Here is an 18,275-nt window from a genome sequence, read left to right on the forward strand (position 1 = left end):
TCTCTCCATTGTGAAAGCCAGTCATTTATTCCTACCCTTTGTTTCCTATCTTTCATCCTTGAGAGGAGCTTCCCTGTTATCCCATGGCTGCTTAGTTTGCTTAAGAGTCTTTGGTGAGGGACGGTGTCAAAGGCTTTCTGAAAATCCCAGTTCGCTGTATCAACTGTATCACCCTGATCCACATGCTTGTTGACATCTTCAAATAATTTTAATAGATTGATGAGGCATAGCTTCCCTTTACAGAGGCCATGTTGACTCTTTTTCAATAAATTGTGTTGATCTATATGTCTGATAATTCTTTTCTTTACTATAGTTTCAGCTAATTTCCCTGGTACTGAAGGTAAGCTTACCAGCCTGCAATCACCAGGATCTCCTCTGGACACCTTTTAAAAAAAATTGGTGTTACACTAACTGCCTTCCAGTCATTTGGTACAGAGGCTGAGTTCAGTGATAGGTCACATATTACAGCTAGTAGTTCTACAGTTTCATATTTGAGTTCCTTTAGAGCTCTTGAGTGAATACCTTCTGGTCCTGGTGACTTATTACTGTTCAGTTTATTAATTTGTTCAAAAATGTCTTGTATTGACAGATCAATTTGGCACAGTACTTTGGATTTATTGCCCAAAAAGAATAGCTCTGATCTGTGTATCTCCCACACATCCCCTACAGAGAAGACGGATGCAAAGAATTCTTTCAGCTTCTCTGCAGTGGCCTTGTCTTTCTTGAGTGTTCCCCTAACACCTTTGTCATCTAGTAGCCACACTGCCTGTTTGGCAGGCTTCCTGCTTGTGATATACTTAAAAAATTCTTATTGTTAATTTTTGTGTCTTCAGTAAGTTGTTTCTCAGATTCTTTTTAGGCCTGCCTTACAATAGTTTTACATGTTAGTTGCCAGAGTTTGTGCTGCTTTCTATTTTCCTCATTAGGATTTGACTTCCAAATTTTAAAGGATGCCTTTTTACCTCTAATGGCCTCTATTACTCTGCTGTTTAACTATGGTGGTGTTTTTTTGGTCTTCCCACTGTCTTTTTTGATTTGGGGTCTACTTTTAATTTGAGCCTCTGTTATGGTGTTTTTAGTAGTCCCTGTGCTGCTTGCAGGCATTTTACTCTTGTGACTGCTCTTTTTAACTTCCATCTCACTAGCATCTTCATTCTTGTATATTTCCCCTTTTTAAAGTTAAATGCTACTGGGGTGGGCTCTTTTGGTATTATCCCCTCTACAAGGATGCTAACTTAAATTACATTATGGTCACTATTACTGAGCATTTCAGTTATAGTTACCTCTTGGACGAGATCCTGTGGTTCACTTAGGACTAAATCAAGAATTGCCTCTCCCCCTTGTGGTTTCCAGGACTAGGTGCTCCAAGAAGCAGTCATTTATGGTGTCTAGAAATTTTATCTTTGCATCACATCTTGCAGTGGCATTTACTTGATCAATATGGGGATAGTTGAAATCACCCATTATTATTTTGGTTTCTGGTTGTGTAGCTTCTCTAACCTCCCTTAGCATTTCACAATCACTGTCACCATCCTGGTCAAGTGGTCGGTAGTATATTCCTGCTGCTATATCTTCTTATTCAAGCATGGAATTTCTGTCCATAGGGATTTTGTGCTTCAGTTTGATTCATTTAAGTTTTTCACCTTATCTGACTATTCTTTTTTAAACATATAGTGCCACTCCCCCACCAGCATGATGGACTCCGTCAGTCCGATATACTTTGTACCCTGGTATTACCATGTCCCATTGATTATCCTAATTCCACCAAGTTCCTGTGATGCCTATTATAACAATATCCTGCCTATTCTTCCCCAGACAGTACTGTATGTAGAACTGGTAGGGCTATAAGACCATATCCAGCAGGGGAGACTTAGATCCATGTCTTTTATAGTGTGAAAGAGGGAATATGATCGGTGGCTAGCATGAAAGAAATCCCCTTAAAGTAGAACCTGAGTGCCCCCAGCACCCAGTGGATTACCACACATTTCCCTTCACAGTGGAGTACCTAGTTTCACTAGATAAAATTTCCTATTGAGGATATGGGTGCTTCTGGTCTGCTCAGACTATAAGAGGATGGCTCCAAATGTCCTCTTGAGGTGACAAGAATGATTCTCATGGGTGACTTTAATTTTCCTGATATCTGCTGGGAGAGCAATACTGCGGTGCATAGACAATCCAGGAAGTTTTTGGAAAGCGTAGGGGACAATTTCCTGGCGCAAGTGCTAGAGGAGCCAACTGGGGGGGCGCTTTTCTTGACCTGCTGCTCACAAACCGGGTAGAATTAGTGGGGGAAGCAAAAGTGGATGGGAATCTGGAAGGCAGTGACCATGAGTTGGTTGAGTTCAGGATCCTGACGCAGGGGAGAAAGGTAAGCAGCAGGATACAGACCTTGGACTTCAGGAAAGCAGACTTCGACTCCCTCAGGGAACGGATGGCCAGGATCCCCTGGGGGACTAACTTGAAGGGGAAAGGAGTCCAGGAGAGCTGGCTGTATTTCAAGGAATCCCTGTTGAGGTTACAGGGACAAACCATCCCAATGAGTCAAAAGAATAGTAAATACGGCAGGCGACCAGCTTGGCTTAATGGTGAAATCCTAGCGGATCTTAAACATAAAAAAGAAGCTTACAAGAAGTGGAAGGTTGGACATATGACCAGGGAAGAGTATAAAAATATTGCTCGGGCATGTAGGAATGAAATCAGGAGGGCCAAATCGCACCTGGAGCTGCAGCTAGCAAGAGATGTCAAGAGTAACAAGAAGGGTTTTTTCAGGTATGTTGGCAACAAGAAGAAAGCCAAGGAAAGTGTGGGCCCCTTACTGAATGAGGGAGGCAACCTAGTGGCAGAGGATGTGGAAAAAGCTAATGTACTCAATGCTTTTTTTGCCTCTGTTTTCACTGACAAGGTCAGCTCCCAGACTGCTGCGCTGGGCATCACAAAATGGGGAAGAGATGGCCAGCCCTCTGTGGAGATAGAGGTGGTTAGGGACTATTTAGAAAAGCTGGACGTGCACAAGTCCATGGGGCCGGACGAGTTGCAACCGAGAGTGCTGAAGGAATTGGCAGCTGTGATTGCAGAGCCATTGGCCATTATCTTTGAAAACTCGTGGCGAACCGGGGAAGTCCCGGATGACTGGAAAAAGGCTAATGTAGTGCCCATCTTTAAAAAAGGGAAGAAGGAGGATCCTGGGAACTACAGGCCAGTCAGCCTCACCTCAGTCCCCGGAAAAATCATGGAGCAGGTCCTCAAAGAATCAATCCTGATGCACTTGCATGAGAGGAAAGTGATCAGGAACAGCCAGCATGGATTCACCAAGGGAAGGTCATGCCTGACTAATCTAATCGCCTTTTATGATGAGATTACTGGTTCTGTGGATGAAGGGAAAGCAGTGGATGTATTGTTTCTTGACTTTAGCAAAGCTTTTGACACGGTCTCCCACAGTATTCTTGTCAGCAAGTTAAGGAAGTATGGGCTGGATGAATGCACTATAAGGTGGGTAGAAAGCTGGCTAGATTGTCGGGCTCAACGGGTAGTGATCAATGGCTCCATGTCTAGTTGGCAGCCGGTATCAAGTGGAGTGCCCCAAGGGTCGGTCCTGGGGCCGGTTTTGTTCAATATCTTCATAAATGATCTGGAGGATGGTGTGGATTGCACTCTCAGCAAATTTGCGGATGATACTAAACTGGGAGGAGTGGTAGATACGCTGGAGGGGAGGGATAGGATACAGAAGGACCTAGACAAATTGGAGGATTGGGCCAAAAGAAATCTGATGAGGTTCAATAAGGATAAGTGCAGGGTCCTGCACTTAGGATGGAAGAATCCAATGCACCGCTACAGACTAGGGACCGAATGGCTAGGCAGCAGTTCTGCGGAAAAGGACCTAGGGGTGAGAGTGGACGAGAAGCTGGATATGAGTCAGCAGTGTGCCCTTGTTGCCAAGAAGGCCAATGGCATTTTGGGATGTATAAGTAGGGGCATAGCGAGCAGATCGAAGGACGTGATCGTTCCCCTCTATTCGACATTGGTGAGGCCTCATCTGGAGTATTGTGTCCAGTTTTGGGCCCCACACTACAAGAAGGATGTGGATAAATTGGAGAGAGTCCAGCGAAGGGGAACAAAAATGATTAGGGGTCTAGAACACATGACTTATGAGGAGAGGCTGAGGGAGCTGGGATTGTTTAGTCTGCAGAAGAGAAGAATGAGGGGGGATTTGATAGCTGCTTTCAACTACCTGAAAGGGGGTTCCAAAGAGGATGGCTCTAGACTGTTCTCAATGGTAGCAGATGACAGAACGAGGAGTAATGGTCTCAAGTTGCAGTGGGGGAGGTTTAGATTGGATATTAGGAAAAACTTTTTCACTAAGAGGGTGGTGAAACACTGGAATGCGTTACCTAGGGAGGTGGTAGAATCCCCTTCCTTAGAGGTTTTTAAGGTCAGGCTTGACAAAGCCCTGGCTGGGATGATTTAACTGGGAATTGGTCCTGCTTCGAGCAGGGGGTTGGACTAGATGACCTTCAGGGGTCCCTTCCAACCCTGATATTCTATGATTCTATGACCAGAATGGTGAATAAAGAAATCTAAGCAGTAAACATGATTTCAGTGAGAGGAGGGGTTCCTTTTATATCTCGCTCTTTTTCCAGTGCTAATACTTCTCATTCATGTATCTAACTTCAAAAATAAAAGGGTACTCAGGAAGCCTAAATTATATAGTAGTTATTTAGCTTTGTGAAAGGCTTCTGGTTTTAACACTTTCCAGTGTTCGCTAAGAAAAGCGTATTTGGGGGGAGGAAATACATTTTAATCTCATTGCCAACAAGATTTTTTTTTCACTTCTTCCCTGCAAGTTTGGTAATAATTATGAATCATGAGAGTAATTAAAGAATAGTTGTTATAAAGCAACTTGTTATATTTTCTACAATTTGTTATAAAGCAATAAGCTTTTGATAAAAAAATTGACTTACAGTTAAGCTGCCTTTCTTTTTCTCAGCACTTTTCAAAGAAATACTTCAGCAATTTCTTTGAACTAATCTAAATGAGATTTAGGCAAGGACTAGAACTTGTGATCTGTGAAGTGCCAGTCAGAAAACACAGAGCAGAACAACTTTCTAGAAGGAATGCACACACTGATAAAATAACATGCTGTAATTTAAAAGAAGGCCTACATTTTAATTTTTGATGAATGTATAATAATTTGAATTTGATATCAATAATACAAAGTGTTATTGCTTTGCAGCTGGCAGAAATACCATCAAATGTCACTCCTAAAAAAGAAAAGTCTGAGAATGAAACTTTAACAGTACTTTCACATTTCAAAAGGAGAAGCTCTTGAACTTTATTTAGCATTTTCCATTTTCAAGAAGCTGTATATACATTAATTAATCCTCCCAATAACCAGCAAAATTGCATTACAGCTTCTTTTTAATTTTCCTATATAGAACTTCTTGTAGTGAAGAGAAAAAGGGGCAGACCAAAAGGGTCAACTAAGAAGTTCTGTGCAGACGAAGAATCAGCAGAAAACAATAACTGCATTCCAAGCGAGGAAACACAGCAAGGGCCAGAGGAAAGAACAGAATTGGCTGAAGTTTTACCAGGCAACTTGGAATGCCGGAAATGTAGTCGGAAGTTCTCTAACCCACGTCAGCTAAGAAAACACATCTGCATTATTGTTTCAAATGAAGGAGAGGAAGAAGGAGATCCAGGTAAGCAAATGTCTTACAAAAGGACATGTAACCGTGTGGACCAATCTTCTTCCCTTTGAATATGATATGGTAGATAAAACTCCTAATACTAGACTGTATTGTTTTTAAATTAGAGTGGAATACTGGGTGTAGATTTTGTTTTACATTTAGATATATATCTATTTAAAATGACAGCTTGATAATCCCTTCAAGTCATAGTGTGGTGGGCACGTGCTCATGATGACTGAAGCAAAGATTCTTCTTCAAGTGCTTGCACATGTCCATTCCACCTTAGGTATATGCTCCAGTGCACTGGGTAACTATCTGGGTGGTAACTATCACGGTGGCACCTGCGCCCTCTGCATGCTCGTGCTGCTAGCTGAGGGCAAAAAGGGGCAGAGGCATCCTGATTCCCTCAGCTCCTTCTCATCTCCCATGATTGGAGTGCATGTGTATGTTTGCTGCACTCTTTTGTCTTTCTCCTTTTAAAGAAAGTTTTTCTACCCTCATTGTACATAGTTTGTTAGTCAGTGAATTATTGTGATAGCAGTACTCATTTTAGACATTTGTTTCATTATATATATATATTTCTTTGGGCTTTAAGTTTGGTACCAGGGCATGTCTTTGTCCCTGGGATTTAAGTGCTGTTCTGGTGTAACAAATTTATGCCAGTCATTCTAGCTATTTAAAGTGTTTAGGAGAGGTCACGTAAGGCATAAGTACCCTATCTATAGAGGGTTTAAGACCAGGTCTAAGAAGTTGAGGGAAATTTGACTTTGGCATATCCTGATGGAGGCAGCTTTGCATCCCCACTTGGAACCCAGCTGCTCAGTAGCAGGGGTTCAGACTCCATCTCAGAGTGCACTATCAGACTTGGTGGGTTCCGCTCATCAGAAGGAACTAGGGAGAAGGTGTGATCCTTTTCCAGTTTTATGAAATGCCAGAAGTCAGGTATTTAGAGTTCCTCTAGCCAGAAGTCTACTTCTTCTTTGAGAGTGAGGTCCCTAATGGAGACCCATAGAAAGAAGTCTGGTACTGAGGTTAGAGCTAAATCAGACCCAGCTAGCTGCTCCCTGGTACTATATTCATCATCTAGCAATGTAGAGGTGTAGATTCTGGCACCTCTTTCGATATTGTCAAGACAGACTCTATTGCCAGAACCTTCTACAGCTTCAGCTTAGTCTGTGGTACACTGTATGCTCTCGGTACCAACAACACCTGAGTCTTACATGGTGACTGGGGACCATCTTTGACTCTTGGTTCTGGATTCATTGCTGATGTAGGAGGAGGTTCAGGCGCCTGTCCCTGTTGTACAAGCCCCGGTACTGGGATAATCTTTGGCACCCACACTTTCAGTGCCATGAGGGTCTGGACACTAGCTGGATGCTCAGTGGTGCAGCAAGGCTTCTGTGAAAAGCCTCCAGTAATGTCCACATCTCGTTGGTCTGTTTAAGTCCTGGTCCCTTGCCACTCCACCGTACCACCTTGACCTTTGGACTATGCTTACTCCTCTTCAGAGTTAGAGGTGGGATTCATGCATCAGGAGCCCATTAAAGAAGGTCTACATCCTCTCCTGTTTATGCAAGTCAAGATCTCAGTAGCGTCATTCTTATAGGAGCAAGTCCAGGAACAGGATGCATTGGTGTTAGGACCTGGTACTACATCAAGTCCAACAGTGACCCTTTTGGACTCCTTGGAGATTTTCTCTGGACTTCTAGGTCCTCATTGCGTAGACTGCAGACATTTTATAGAACAAAGTATGGAATGCGAAGTACCTCTTGTGATAATTTTGTACAGATTTCCAGAAGGCTTTTGACAGTGTACTAAGAGAAAGTCCTGGAAGAATTGTGGCATATTATGGAATACTTGCAAAAATAATTAGCATAATCAAGGATATATGATAACGCTGCATGTGCAGTCAGAGATGGTGACAGCATCACCTAATGGTTTGCAGTGACAAGTGAACTAAGACAAGGGTGTATTATGTCCCACATATTGTTTGGACTAGTCATTGACTATATCATGAGAAGAATAACTACAGAAGGCAACCAAGGAATTTTATGGACAAATGATAAAGCACAATTGGATGACTTGATTTTTGCTGATGACATTGTCTTGCTTAGTTCAACATATTGCTTAATGGAAGAAAAGACACAGCATATACAGCAAAATAAATAGGTTTCTTCATCAACAAGGGAAAGACAAAATGTGTGGCTATCAATGTCCCAAAAGTAACCATTCGTGTGGCTGAAGAAACATTCGACGAAGTAAGTCATTTTCTCTGTGTAGGGAGTGAGATGTACAATGATAATGACATCATGCTAGAGTCAGGCAATGAACATAAAAAGCAGCAAACAACTTCCATAAACTTGAGAAGATTTGGAAAAGTAGCATGATTGGCACTAGCATAAAAACATGAATTTTTAACACCAGCATCATGTGTGCCCTCCTTTATGGAGCAGAGTCAAGAAAATCTGCACCAGAAATTGATGAGAAGATCAACTCACTTCAAAGTAAATGCCCACGGAAGATCTTCAGAGACTATTGGAAAGAGTTTCTTGCAACATCAGAAACTGTCAGTTGAACAAACCTATCTAAAACATCAAAGGTGGTAAGAAGACGTCAGTGGGTTTTTAAGAGTGCTACCAACACGACTTCTACCACAAGTAATTATATAGACACCACCTGGAAACAAAAAAAGGAGGGTGACCTAGAGAAACATTACACAGAACAATAGAGAAAGAAGCCAGATCCATCAACATGACACTCAGAACCCTGAACAGACTGGCACAGGATGAAAATAAATGGCAGAAACTGGTGGACACCCTATGCACGTGTGGTATGGGAGGGTAAAGAGGAAGGTGCAGCAGTCCTAATTAGCATGCAGTAGTTTAGTATGTGTCAATTCTATGTGCAACCATTTCAATTTTATATGGCAGTTCAAAATTTCACTATTTTAGTCTTAAAAAATAAAAGCACCAAGAAACTTAAAAAGCCCAAAACAGTAGTTGAGAACTTACACGCACACAAAAGCCAGGAAATTCAGTTATGGTTTCCATAGCAACTGTAACTCCACCACATTGTGTCATTTATTAAGGCTTAAATTAAAAAGTGTATTCAGTAATATTAAAAAACCCTACATACGCGCTCCGGTGCCAAATTATGATTGCTGTGGCAACCATGTTTTTGAACTTCCTTATTTCTGTGTATGGAATGGCATAATGCTATTCTACTTTTAGTTGATAATTTCAGCTGTTCTTTCTATGAAAATAAGCTCATGATTATAAAGTGCACTTACTGGTTAAAAGAGTGGTAAAGCTAACATATACCTTTTTGTGTGATTCCTGGGTTGAAACCAGGTAATAAAAACACATTATTCACTTGCTCACTGAGGAAAAATTAGTTTGGTTAAGATATGATTAAGGGGGTTATGATAAATTTACAAATATTTAAAATGTGTAAACTCAACTGTGATGGGCATTACTGAAGTAAAAGGGAAAATATCAAGAAACTTCTAGACAGTAAGATGCATTAGGCTGTGGAGCAATCTCTTCAGTGAAGTGTCTGAAGCCCTTTCATATGGGACATTTAAAACTAAACTGGACAAAACACTGCCATATTGTACTGGAGTTCTATGCATTGTTCACAAGGAAATGAACTGAGAGACCTAACAGGTCTCTCTCATTTCTCACATCTATCATTCTGTGACCCAGATGGACCTCTCAAAAATCTCTTGATGCCCTGCTGTTGTTTCACAGCTGATGATCACGTGGTCACCAGAAGCTGTGGTGGAGCAATAACATTGCCAACAATGGACATAGATTGAATATCCAGCCAGACCACCTTAAAGCCTAGCTAGAGATTGATCTGGGTGGTGCTTTATCTGCAAGGAGGCTACATTCCTTTGCATTTGTGATGATGACGATTGTTTCAGATGTGAACAGCCACTCTCCTCTCTCCCCCCAGCAGGAACACAGCTGCAGAGGCAGGGTCCAACTCCATGTGGCCCTGTCCATGGACAGCACCAGCAGCAAAATAGCAGAGAATCCCGCAAGTCCTTAAAGGAGCTGACTCCCTGCTCCCCCAGCCACTTCTCTCACCCCTTGGCAGGGACACAGCTCTAGCACAGCAGCTGGGTCCAGCTCCAGCTGGCCCTTCATGCAGCCCACACTTGGGGGAGAGACAGGGGAGAACCTTCGGGCATTCTTCACCTTCAGCCACTTCTCACTTTTCAGAAAATTTGTGTCAATTCTCAGAAGGTTCAGTGAGGCTGTGATTCCCCTCTCTGTCCCTCTCTCAGCTCAAAAACCACCACTGGGAAGGAAGCTTCCCAAGGGCTCTGTTCTTCTACAAGGAAGTAGTCCCAGCCCTGCACCTCCAGTCTTCACTGCCACTCACTTTTTAGCTCTGGCTCAGACAAGACTAAATGGTAGGTGCTACTTCTCTTCCTCTTTCCTCTCCACCTCCCCCACAAAGCAGGTAAGAATAACGGGGACATCATGACAACAGAGACAGCTTATTTCAAGGAAGTGGATGTGTGAAGCCATTTACACATCCTCTTGAGGGGTTCAGACCTACATTTATTACTATTTCTATTGCTGTTCCATCATGCTTCCAGAACACACTGTTCCAGGTCCACCCATTCCCAGGACTCAGCCAGGTTACGGCTCCAAAAGATATCCAACCAGACCTGCCTTTCCCAGGGCATATGGCAAACTAGGTAACTGTTCTTCCACTTGGAACATCTAATGGCAACATTTACTTCATCTCCTGTCACAGTTCAAATTGAGAGGAACTGTCCAAGGAAACAGAAAAAGTAGAAATAGGAAACCAGATTCTGACACTTTGGTTTACTTCCCCAGAACTGAAGATCTCTCTGAGGCTTGAAAACTTGTGCCTTCCACCAGCAGAAGTTGGTCCAATAAAAGATATTACCTCACCTTCCTTGTGTGTCTCAGACCAGATTCTAGACATCTAACATCTGTACAGACTGCACAGGTCCATTGGGTAGGCACAGGTCAGAATCAGACAGCAGAAAGTATCACAAACTAAAGCTGATGCTGATTAATGCAAGATCTGCTGCTAAGAAACAAAAAACAACACACAACATTATCAGTTATGAAGTACCTGATATATTCTGTGTCCCTGAGACCTGGCTAGATCCTGCAAACGCTATGCTAGCCCACCTCATCTCCCCAAGGGTACTCAGCACACCAGAGATACAGAGAAGCAGGTGGTACTGTATTCATCTTCTCTGCAAACATCAAAGACAAGAGAGATGCCTCAGGTAAGACAACTTCATTCTGCTGACAGTAGAAACCAGAGCCAATGCCAACATAGATTTTTATGATTATTTACAGGCCACTACAGACATAAGGATACAGAGAAGTGCTCACTGACACTTTGTCAGTAATGGTGGTGAAATACCCCAGACTCGTTGTCCTGGGAGATTTCACCATTCAAATTGATGTGGCTACAGATGCAAAAACCCATCTCTTCACTTTCTTCCCTGGGACTTTCACAGATTATCTCTGGTCCACCCACCACAGCTGGTGATTGCTTGGTCCTGATTTTAGGCCTAGATATCAAGATAGAGAACATTACAACGTAGTCACTGTCTTGTCAGACCATCACCTCATTAAGGCAGTGGTCAGAAACCTTCCAGCACTCAGGCAACAATAAAGACCAATGATCCTGATTTGACCATGAAGGCTCCAACAAATTCCAAAGCCTGCTAAAAGGACAACAGCATGCCACCCAGAGGATGAGGAGTCTGTGAATGAGTGGATCGTTGCCATTCTACACTGGCCTCGGCCATTGGCACACTTGCCCCTAAACAGTTCCTTCCTTCCCATCACCCACACAGAACTTCTTGGTTTTCCGACAGTCTGCACTGGATGAAGAGAGGGCATGGAAACTTGAGTGCTGATGGCAGAAAACAAAGGCCAATTTAGACAGGATGAAACATAATACATTCTTCAAAGCCTATGGTCAAGCTGTACTACCAAACAAAATACCTTCCTATGAGCCTCCACTGAGATTGCCAAATCCTGCCTCAAGGAGCTGTCGAGGGTGGCAAATTGATTCATCAGTCCCAAGTGCCTACAACCTGCATCAGAGCCAAGCACCACGCACTGTGAAGAACTATCCTACTTTGCTGAAAAGATTACACATTTGGGAAGCCTTCTCAAACAGCATGGATCTGCTCCACCTGTACCCACCAACCCACAGCTCACCTGTATTTCCTAGAGTTCACTCATCAAGAAATTTTGAATACCCAAAAAGAGTCCCAACCCAAAATTTATGAATCTAACTCATGCCCTTCTTTGCTTGTGAGAGAGAGTCATGAATACCTGGTGCCACTTCTGACCAAAGTAAGCTATTCTTAAGCCAAAATAAGTGTCTATGCAGGAGGCTGTACCAGTTTAAATAAATCAGATTAAAATTCAATTTAAATTAAACAGGTACAATTTTCTTATGTAGACAAGGGATAACATTTTCAAAGATTCTGAGTCACTTAGGAGCCTAAATCATTTCTGAAAACTACTTGCTATCTTAAGCCACTTCGGTGCTTTAGAAAAGTTTACTTATGACTGTCAATAGATAATTCTCACTTCTCACTCAAAAAGTTTTTTATGCAAGTGTAATCCCGTTGGTGTTTAGAGAGCCCGGCTCCTTTAAAACCTCATCCTGGGGCAGAGGAAGTGTTGGTTGCTCCAGGAAGAGGAAGTGCTGGTCGTTTCTGGGGGAGGAGAGTTGAGGTAGGGAGACTGACAAGGACAGGTATGTGTCTGTAGCTCCAAACAAGAGGCCTACAGCAAACAGGCCCTTCTGTGGCGAAGCAGCTGAGCCAGCCCAAAGCCCAGGAAGGGCAGAGTGGTTGACCCGGGACTTCCTGGGACAGCAGCCAGGAGGAGCACTGAACCAGGAAGGAATCACCTGAGATGAACAAACTGGAGCCGGACCCAGTATCACATTTACCCAGAGCTGTATGGGGCTGTGAGTACTGGGTCTTGTGACTGCATTGGGAATAAGGAGGGAGGCTGTAGTTAGCTAAGTGGGGAGGTTGTTGCTCTCTGAGGGTTTGCAGATTGTGGCAGAAGAGGGCACCCAAGGGGTTTGCTGGGGAAAGTATCTTGGCACCGAAGACGACTAGGAGTGCCGAAGACTCACTGCCAGATGGGAAATCTCCAGGATTCCTGAACTTTGAGTCTAGATGCATTGCTCATTGTCTCTCCTTTTATGTTGTGTTAAATTGATCTACTGTATGCTGGTGTAAAGTTAATTCTTTACTTCTGCACACCCATTTTTAAGACTGTCCTAATTTACGGAGGTTCAGAGGTGAACTGTCACCTTGATCACCTTGACTGATCTGTCCTTCAGCCCTCATATAGATTGAGCGGATCACAACACGTTTTCCATTCTTCTTGTATCCTGGCCTTCCTTCTCCATGCGTGGCCATGTGTTTTCATGATAAAATCTTCCTGTCTCTTTGGAGGTCGGCCAAATGGTTGTTTCCGTTCCTGTGGATACCACTCATTGACAGCTGCAGTCCGTCGATTGTCAGTTTCACTGTATGCTTGACCCATTGCATTTTACTATGCTTGCTCTCACCATGTCCTGCACTCCACTCTGCTATCTGATCACTTCACTGTGGATTCGGTCACAGATTGAAATTCCCAGAATTCTTTTTTACATTGCCCTCTCTGTGGCAGACAGTAGCTGCTCCTCTGTCTTCGTCAGGACCCATGTTTTGCTGCCGTACAACATTGCTGGTAGTACTGTTGAAAAGGCTGGTGCATGTTGCCTTGTTGATTTTTTCCTTGGAGGACATCCTTGATAGAATTGAATGCACACCAACCTGCTTTCTTTCTTCGTAAGAGTTCACCTTCCTGATCATGGCACATGTTAATTTCTTGGTCCAAATAGACCTATTACTCAGCTTCTTCTATTTGTTCTCCCTTGATTGTTATTTGGGCTTCTGGGAAGGTTTCAGACTGCATAAATGACCGCAGGTGAACGGTATGTAACATAATGCATATATTCTCATTTGATCTTTTCTTGTGTATGAACTGAAGGAACTGTTGAGTCTCTTTAGACTACAGTTATTGTATTTTTCCAATTAAAAACCTCATTGAAGAGTTTAAGAGTAACAGCCATGTTAGTCTGTATTCGCAAAAAGAAAAGGAGTACTTGTGGCACCTTAGAGACTAACCAATTTATTTGAGCATGAGCTTTCGTGAGCTCACGAAAGCTCATGCTCAAATAAATTGGTTAGTCTCTAAGGTGCCACAAGTACTCCTTTTCTCTTTGAAGAGGTCATTGCTTTCTTTTCCAAATAGTGTTTGTTCACCTTCCTCACTTCCTATTTATTGATTGGAGCTCTATTGAATTTTGTACTGTCTTGGCAAGCTATTTTAAATTCCTAACAGATTTCTGGTCACTGACTGACTGAAATTGTCAGTATTGTCCCATCTGTTAATTAATATTTTTTCTGGTTAGAAGACTAATTTTTTCATTCTTATGTTAGCCATAGCCCACATTAACATGTTGTGTTAGCTTTCTCCACCCTTTGCATCTAGCCCTGAGTAGGAGCCCAGGGAAGGATTTGTGCCTCAAAGAGGAGAATGCATTTACTATATGAGCCTTTAACAGGGTGCAGCCTCTGTTCTCCATGCTCCCCAGCCTCCGGGGATTCTATTGACAGATGTTTGACAGTTGTGCTCAGCCCTTCCATGAACAGGATGGATCCTTACGCCCTCCCTTAGGGAGAGTTTTATGTAATGAATTTAGCTCTATAAAATGAGACCAAAATCGTGCCTCGCCTGAAAACCAAACCAGACAGATCAAATCAATATGAAACCCCACCATATGTAGCAGTAACTAATCAGATTTCACAGCATATGGAAAAGTTTCACCTTTCCTGAAAGTTACCCAATCAAGCGACATTACTTCTGTAAAAGCCCCCATAAGATGAAAGTACAGTGACTTTGCATTGAATTGCAATGTGTCCAAAGATCTGAGGGCATTTCAGCCCTACCCAGGCTTACTCCTACTGTTCTCTGACTCTACGGAGGGGTTTAGGAATGAAGGGACCCTCTGCCCCAAACTTAGTAACAGCAGTGGCTCTGCAGCTGTGTTAGAGTAAGGGATAATTTGTGAATATCTCTGACCCTGTGTACAAGTGAGCTGCTCTCAGAGCAATGTGTGATGATATTCTGCTATTGCATGAGACAAAAAGAGCATCTGACTGTAATAATAATTAATAATAAAAAGAGATGCCGATGACATCTACATATATTGAAAAATAGGGGGGAACAATCACCTCTTTCAGTTATAATTATCTTAGATATTACTTGTTGGCTGTGTATCCCTGTGAACTTTTGTGATTTTATAGTAACATTTTCACTTTTTTTTTATTCCCTCCCACGGCCACTCTCCATAGCTGTGTGAAAAGTGTGGAGGAAAACTGACTATGCCAGCAGAGGCCAGTGAAAATGACGATATACAAATGGTTTAAAATGCACAAAGTAGGGCTGTCAAGCTATTAAAAAAATTAATCGTGATGTTAAACAATAATGGAATACCATTTATTTAAATATTTTTGGATGTTTTCTACATTTTCAAATCTATTGATTTCAATTACAACACAGAATACAAAGTGTACAGTGCTCACTTTATATTTATTTTTTATTACAAATATTTGCATTATAAAAAAACAAAAGTAGTATTTTTCAGTTTACCTAATACAAGTACTGTAGTACAGTCTCTTTATCATGAAAGTTGAACTTACAAATGTAGAATTATGTACAAAAAAATAACTGTTTTATTTTTGAATACAATGTAAAACTTTAGAGCCTACAACTCCACTCAGTTCTACTTCAGCTAATCTCTCAGACAAACAACTTTGGTTACAATTTGCAGGAGATAATACTGCCTGCTTCTTGTTTACAGTGTCCCTTGAAAGTGAGAACAGGCGTTTGCACGGCACTGTTGTAGCTGGTGTCTCAAGATATTTACATGCCAGATGCACTAAAAGATTCATATGTCCCTTCATGCTTCGACCACAATTCCAGAGGACATGCATCCATGCTGATGACAGGTTCTGCTCGATAATGATCCAAAGGAGAGCGGACTGACGCATGGTCATTTTTATTAACTGAGTCAGATGCCGGCAGCAGAAGGTTGATTTTCTTTTCATTCGGGTTCTTTAGTGGAAGAATGCTGCTCTCTTAAGACTTCTGAAAGCAGGCTCCACACCTTGTCCCTCTCAGGTTTGGACAGCACTTCAGATTCTTAAACCTTGGGTTGAGTGCTGTAGCTATTTTTAGAAATCTTACATTGGTACCTTCTTTGCGTTTTGTCAAATCTGCTGTGAAAGTGTTCTTAAAATGAACATGTGCTGGATCATCATCTGAGTTTGCTATAACATGAAATATATGTCAAGATGCCGGTAAAACAGAACAGGAGATATACAATTCTGCCCCAAGGAGTTCAGTCACAAATATAATTAACACATTTTTTTAACAAGCATCATCAGCATGGAAGCATGTCCCCTGGAAAGGTGGCCAAAGCATGAAGGGGCATACAAATGTTTAGCATATCTGGCAGATACATATCTTGCAATGCCGGCTACAAAAGTGCCATGAGAATGCCTGTTCTCACTTCCAGGTGACATTGAAATAAGAAGCAGGCACCATTATCTCCCATAAATGTAAACAAACTTGTTTGTCTTAACCAATTGGCTGAACAAGAAGTAGGACTGAGTGGACTTGTAGGCTTTTTCAAGTTTTACATTGTTTTGTTTTTGAGTGCAGTTTTGTAACAAAAAAAAAATCTACATTTGTAGGTAACACTTTCACTATATAGAGATTACACTACAGTACTTGTAGGAGGTGAATTGAAAAATACTATTTCTTTTTTTATCATTTTTACAGTGCAAATATTTGGGATAAAAAAATATGAAGTGAGCACTGTACACTTTGTATTCTGTGTTGTAATAGAAATCAATATATCTGAAAATGTAGAAAGATATCCATATACATTTAATAAATTTAAATTGGTATTCTATTGTTTAACAGTGCGATTAATTGCAATTAATTTTTTTAATTAATCGCGTGAGTTAACTGTGATTAATCAACAGCCCTAGAACAAAGTAAATTTTAAAATGAAGACTTACCTTTCAGTTATCATAATCTTAGTTGTTATTTGTAACCATAGTTTGTGCTGCGTGTGTGTCTGTCATCGTGGGGTCCTGGTCCAGGGCTAGGGCTCCTAAGTGCGACTGCAATACAAATAATAATAATAATTAATAATAAAAATTCCACAGAGAAGCCTGAATTTTAACATGATGTCCCTTTAAATGTTTACTTTGCTTTCAATAATAATAATAATTGTTTGGGTCACTTACCTTTTTGTGTCTGGCTATCCGCTTCTTTAAATGCCTTTTGATAAATAAAGTAAAGTATCCTAAATTGCCAGAGAAGCATGAGTATTCTTGTGTAATCTTACGTCTTGAGGTGTGGTTTAGGTTTCTTTATGCATTTTTAAAATAAAATCTTTTCATAAAATGAATGCAGTGAAATAAACTGTCAGGGTTCCTTCCCCACTCTGAACTCTGGGGTATGGATGCAAGACCCCCTAAGCTTATTTTTACCAGCTTAGGTTAAAAACTTTCCCAAGGCACAAATTCCACCTTGTCCTTGAACAGTATGCTGCCACCACCAAGTGATTTAGACAAAGAATCAGGGAAAGGACCACTTGGAATCCTATTCCCCCAAAATATTCCCCCAAGCCCTATATCCCCTTTCCTGGGGAAGGCTTGCGAATAATATCCTCACCAATTGGTACAGGTGAACAGAGACCCACACTTTGATTTTTCATTGTTCTGAAGATCCATCAGGTTATTAAAAGAAGAATTTATTTAAAAAAGATAAAAGAATCACCTCTGTAAAATCAGGATGGAAGATAACTTTACAGGGTAACAAAAAGATTCAAAACACAGAGGATTTTCCCTCCAGGCAAGACTTTAAAGTTACAAAAACAGGGATAAACCTCCCTCTTAGCACAGGGAAAATTCACAAGTTAAAACAAAAGATACTCTAACGCATTTCCTTGCTATACTTACTATTTCTGTAATATCAGATGTATCATTTCAGTGGGAGCTGGATTACTTGCTTGGTCTCTCCCTTTGTCTCCGGGGAGAACACACACCGAGCACCAAACAAAGCCTCCCCCCTTCCCCCAGATTTGAAAGTGTCTTCTTTCCCCATTGGTCCTTCTGGTCAGGTGCCAACCAGGTTATCTGAGCTTCTTAACCCTTTACAGGTATGAAGGGATTTTTTGCTACCCTTAGCTGTATATTTATGACATAAACGTTTGACTGTTCTGAGTCCAATATAAATAATACCCGAAGAACCCATATTCCCTGGTAACCAATAAAGCTCTTCTCTTCTTTCAATGTATTTTCTAAAGCAAACAAGTTAGCAGGGGAGGAGGACTTTTTTATACTGGCTGCTGACTGAACAGTTAATATCATGGCCAATAAGGGCCTGATCCAATAAGGGCTTGACTTTGATGGATTATGGATCAAGCTCTAGA

The 18,275-nt window shown here is 41.6% G+C and overlaps 1 protein-coding gene across 4 annotated transcripts in view; it reads left to right on the top strand.

The window, feature by feature from the left end:
• The window catches only part of ZFAT (zinc finger and AT-hook domain containing), a 140,117-nt gene that overhangs the window by 25,619 nt on the left and 96,223 nt on the right, over window positions 1-18,275 (top strand). For all 4 annotated transcript variants that reach the window (XM_077809760.1, XM_077809762.1, XM_077809763.1 and 1 more), the window contains exon 3: window positions 5,433-5,696. In XM_077809760.1, the coding sequence (XP_077665886.1) occupies window positions 5,433-5,696 (264 nt within the window). The remainder of the gene's footprint in view (window positions 1-5,432; window positions 5,697-18,275) is intronic.

The sequence above is a fragment of the Eretmochelys imbricata genome, chromosome 2 (assembly GCF_965152235.1).
Source record: "Eretmochelys imbricata isolate rEreImb1 chromosome 2, rEreImb1.hap1, whole genome shotgun sequence".
NCBI classification, from domain to species: domain Eukaryota; kingdom Metazoa; phylum Chordata; order Testudines; family Cheloniidae; genus Eretmochelys; species Eretmochelys imbricata.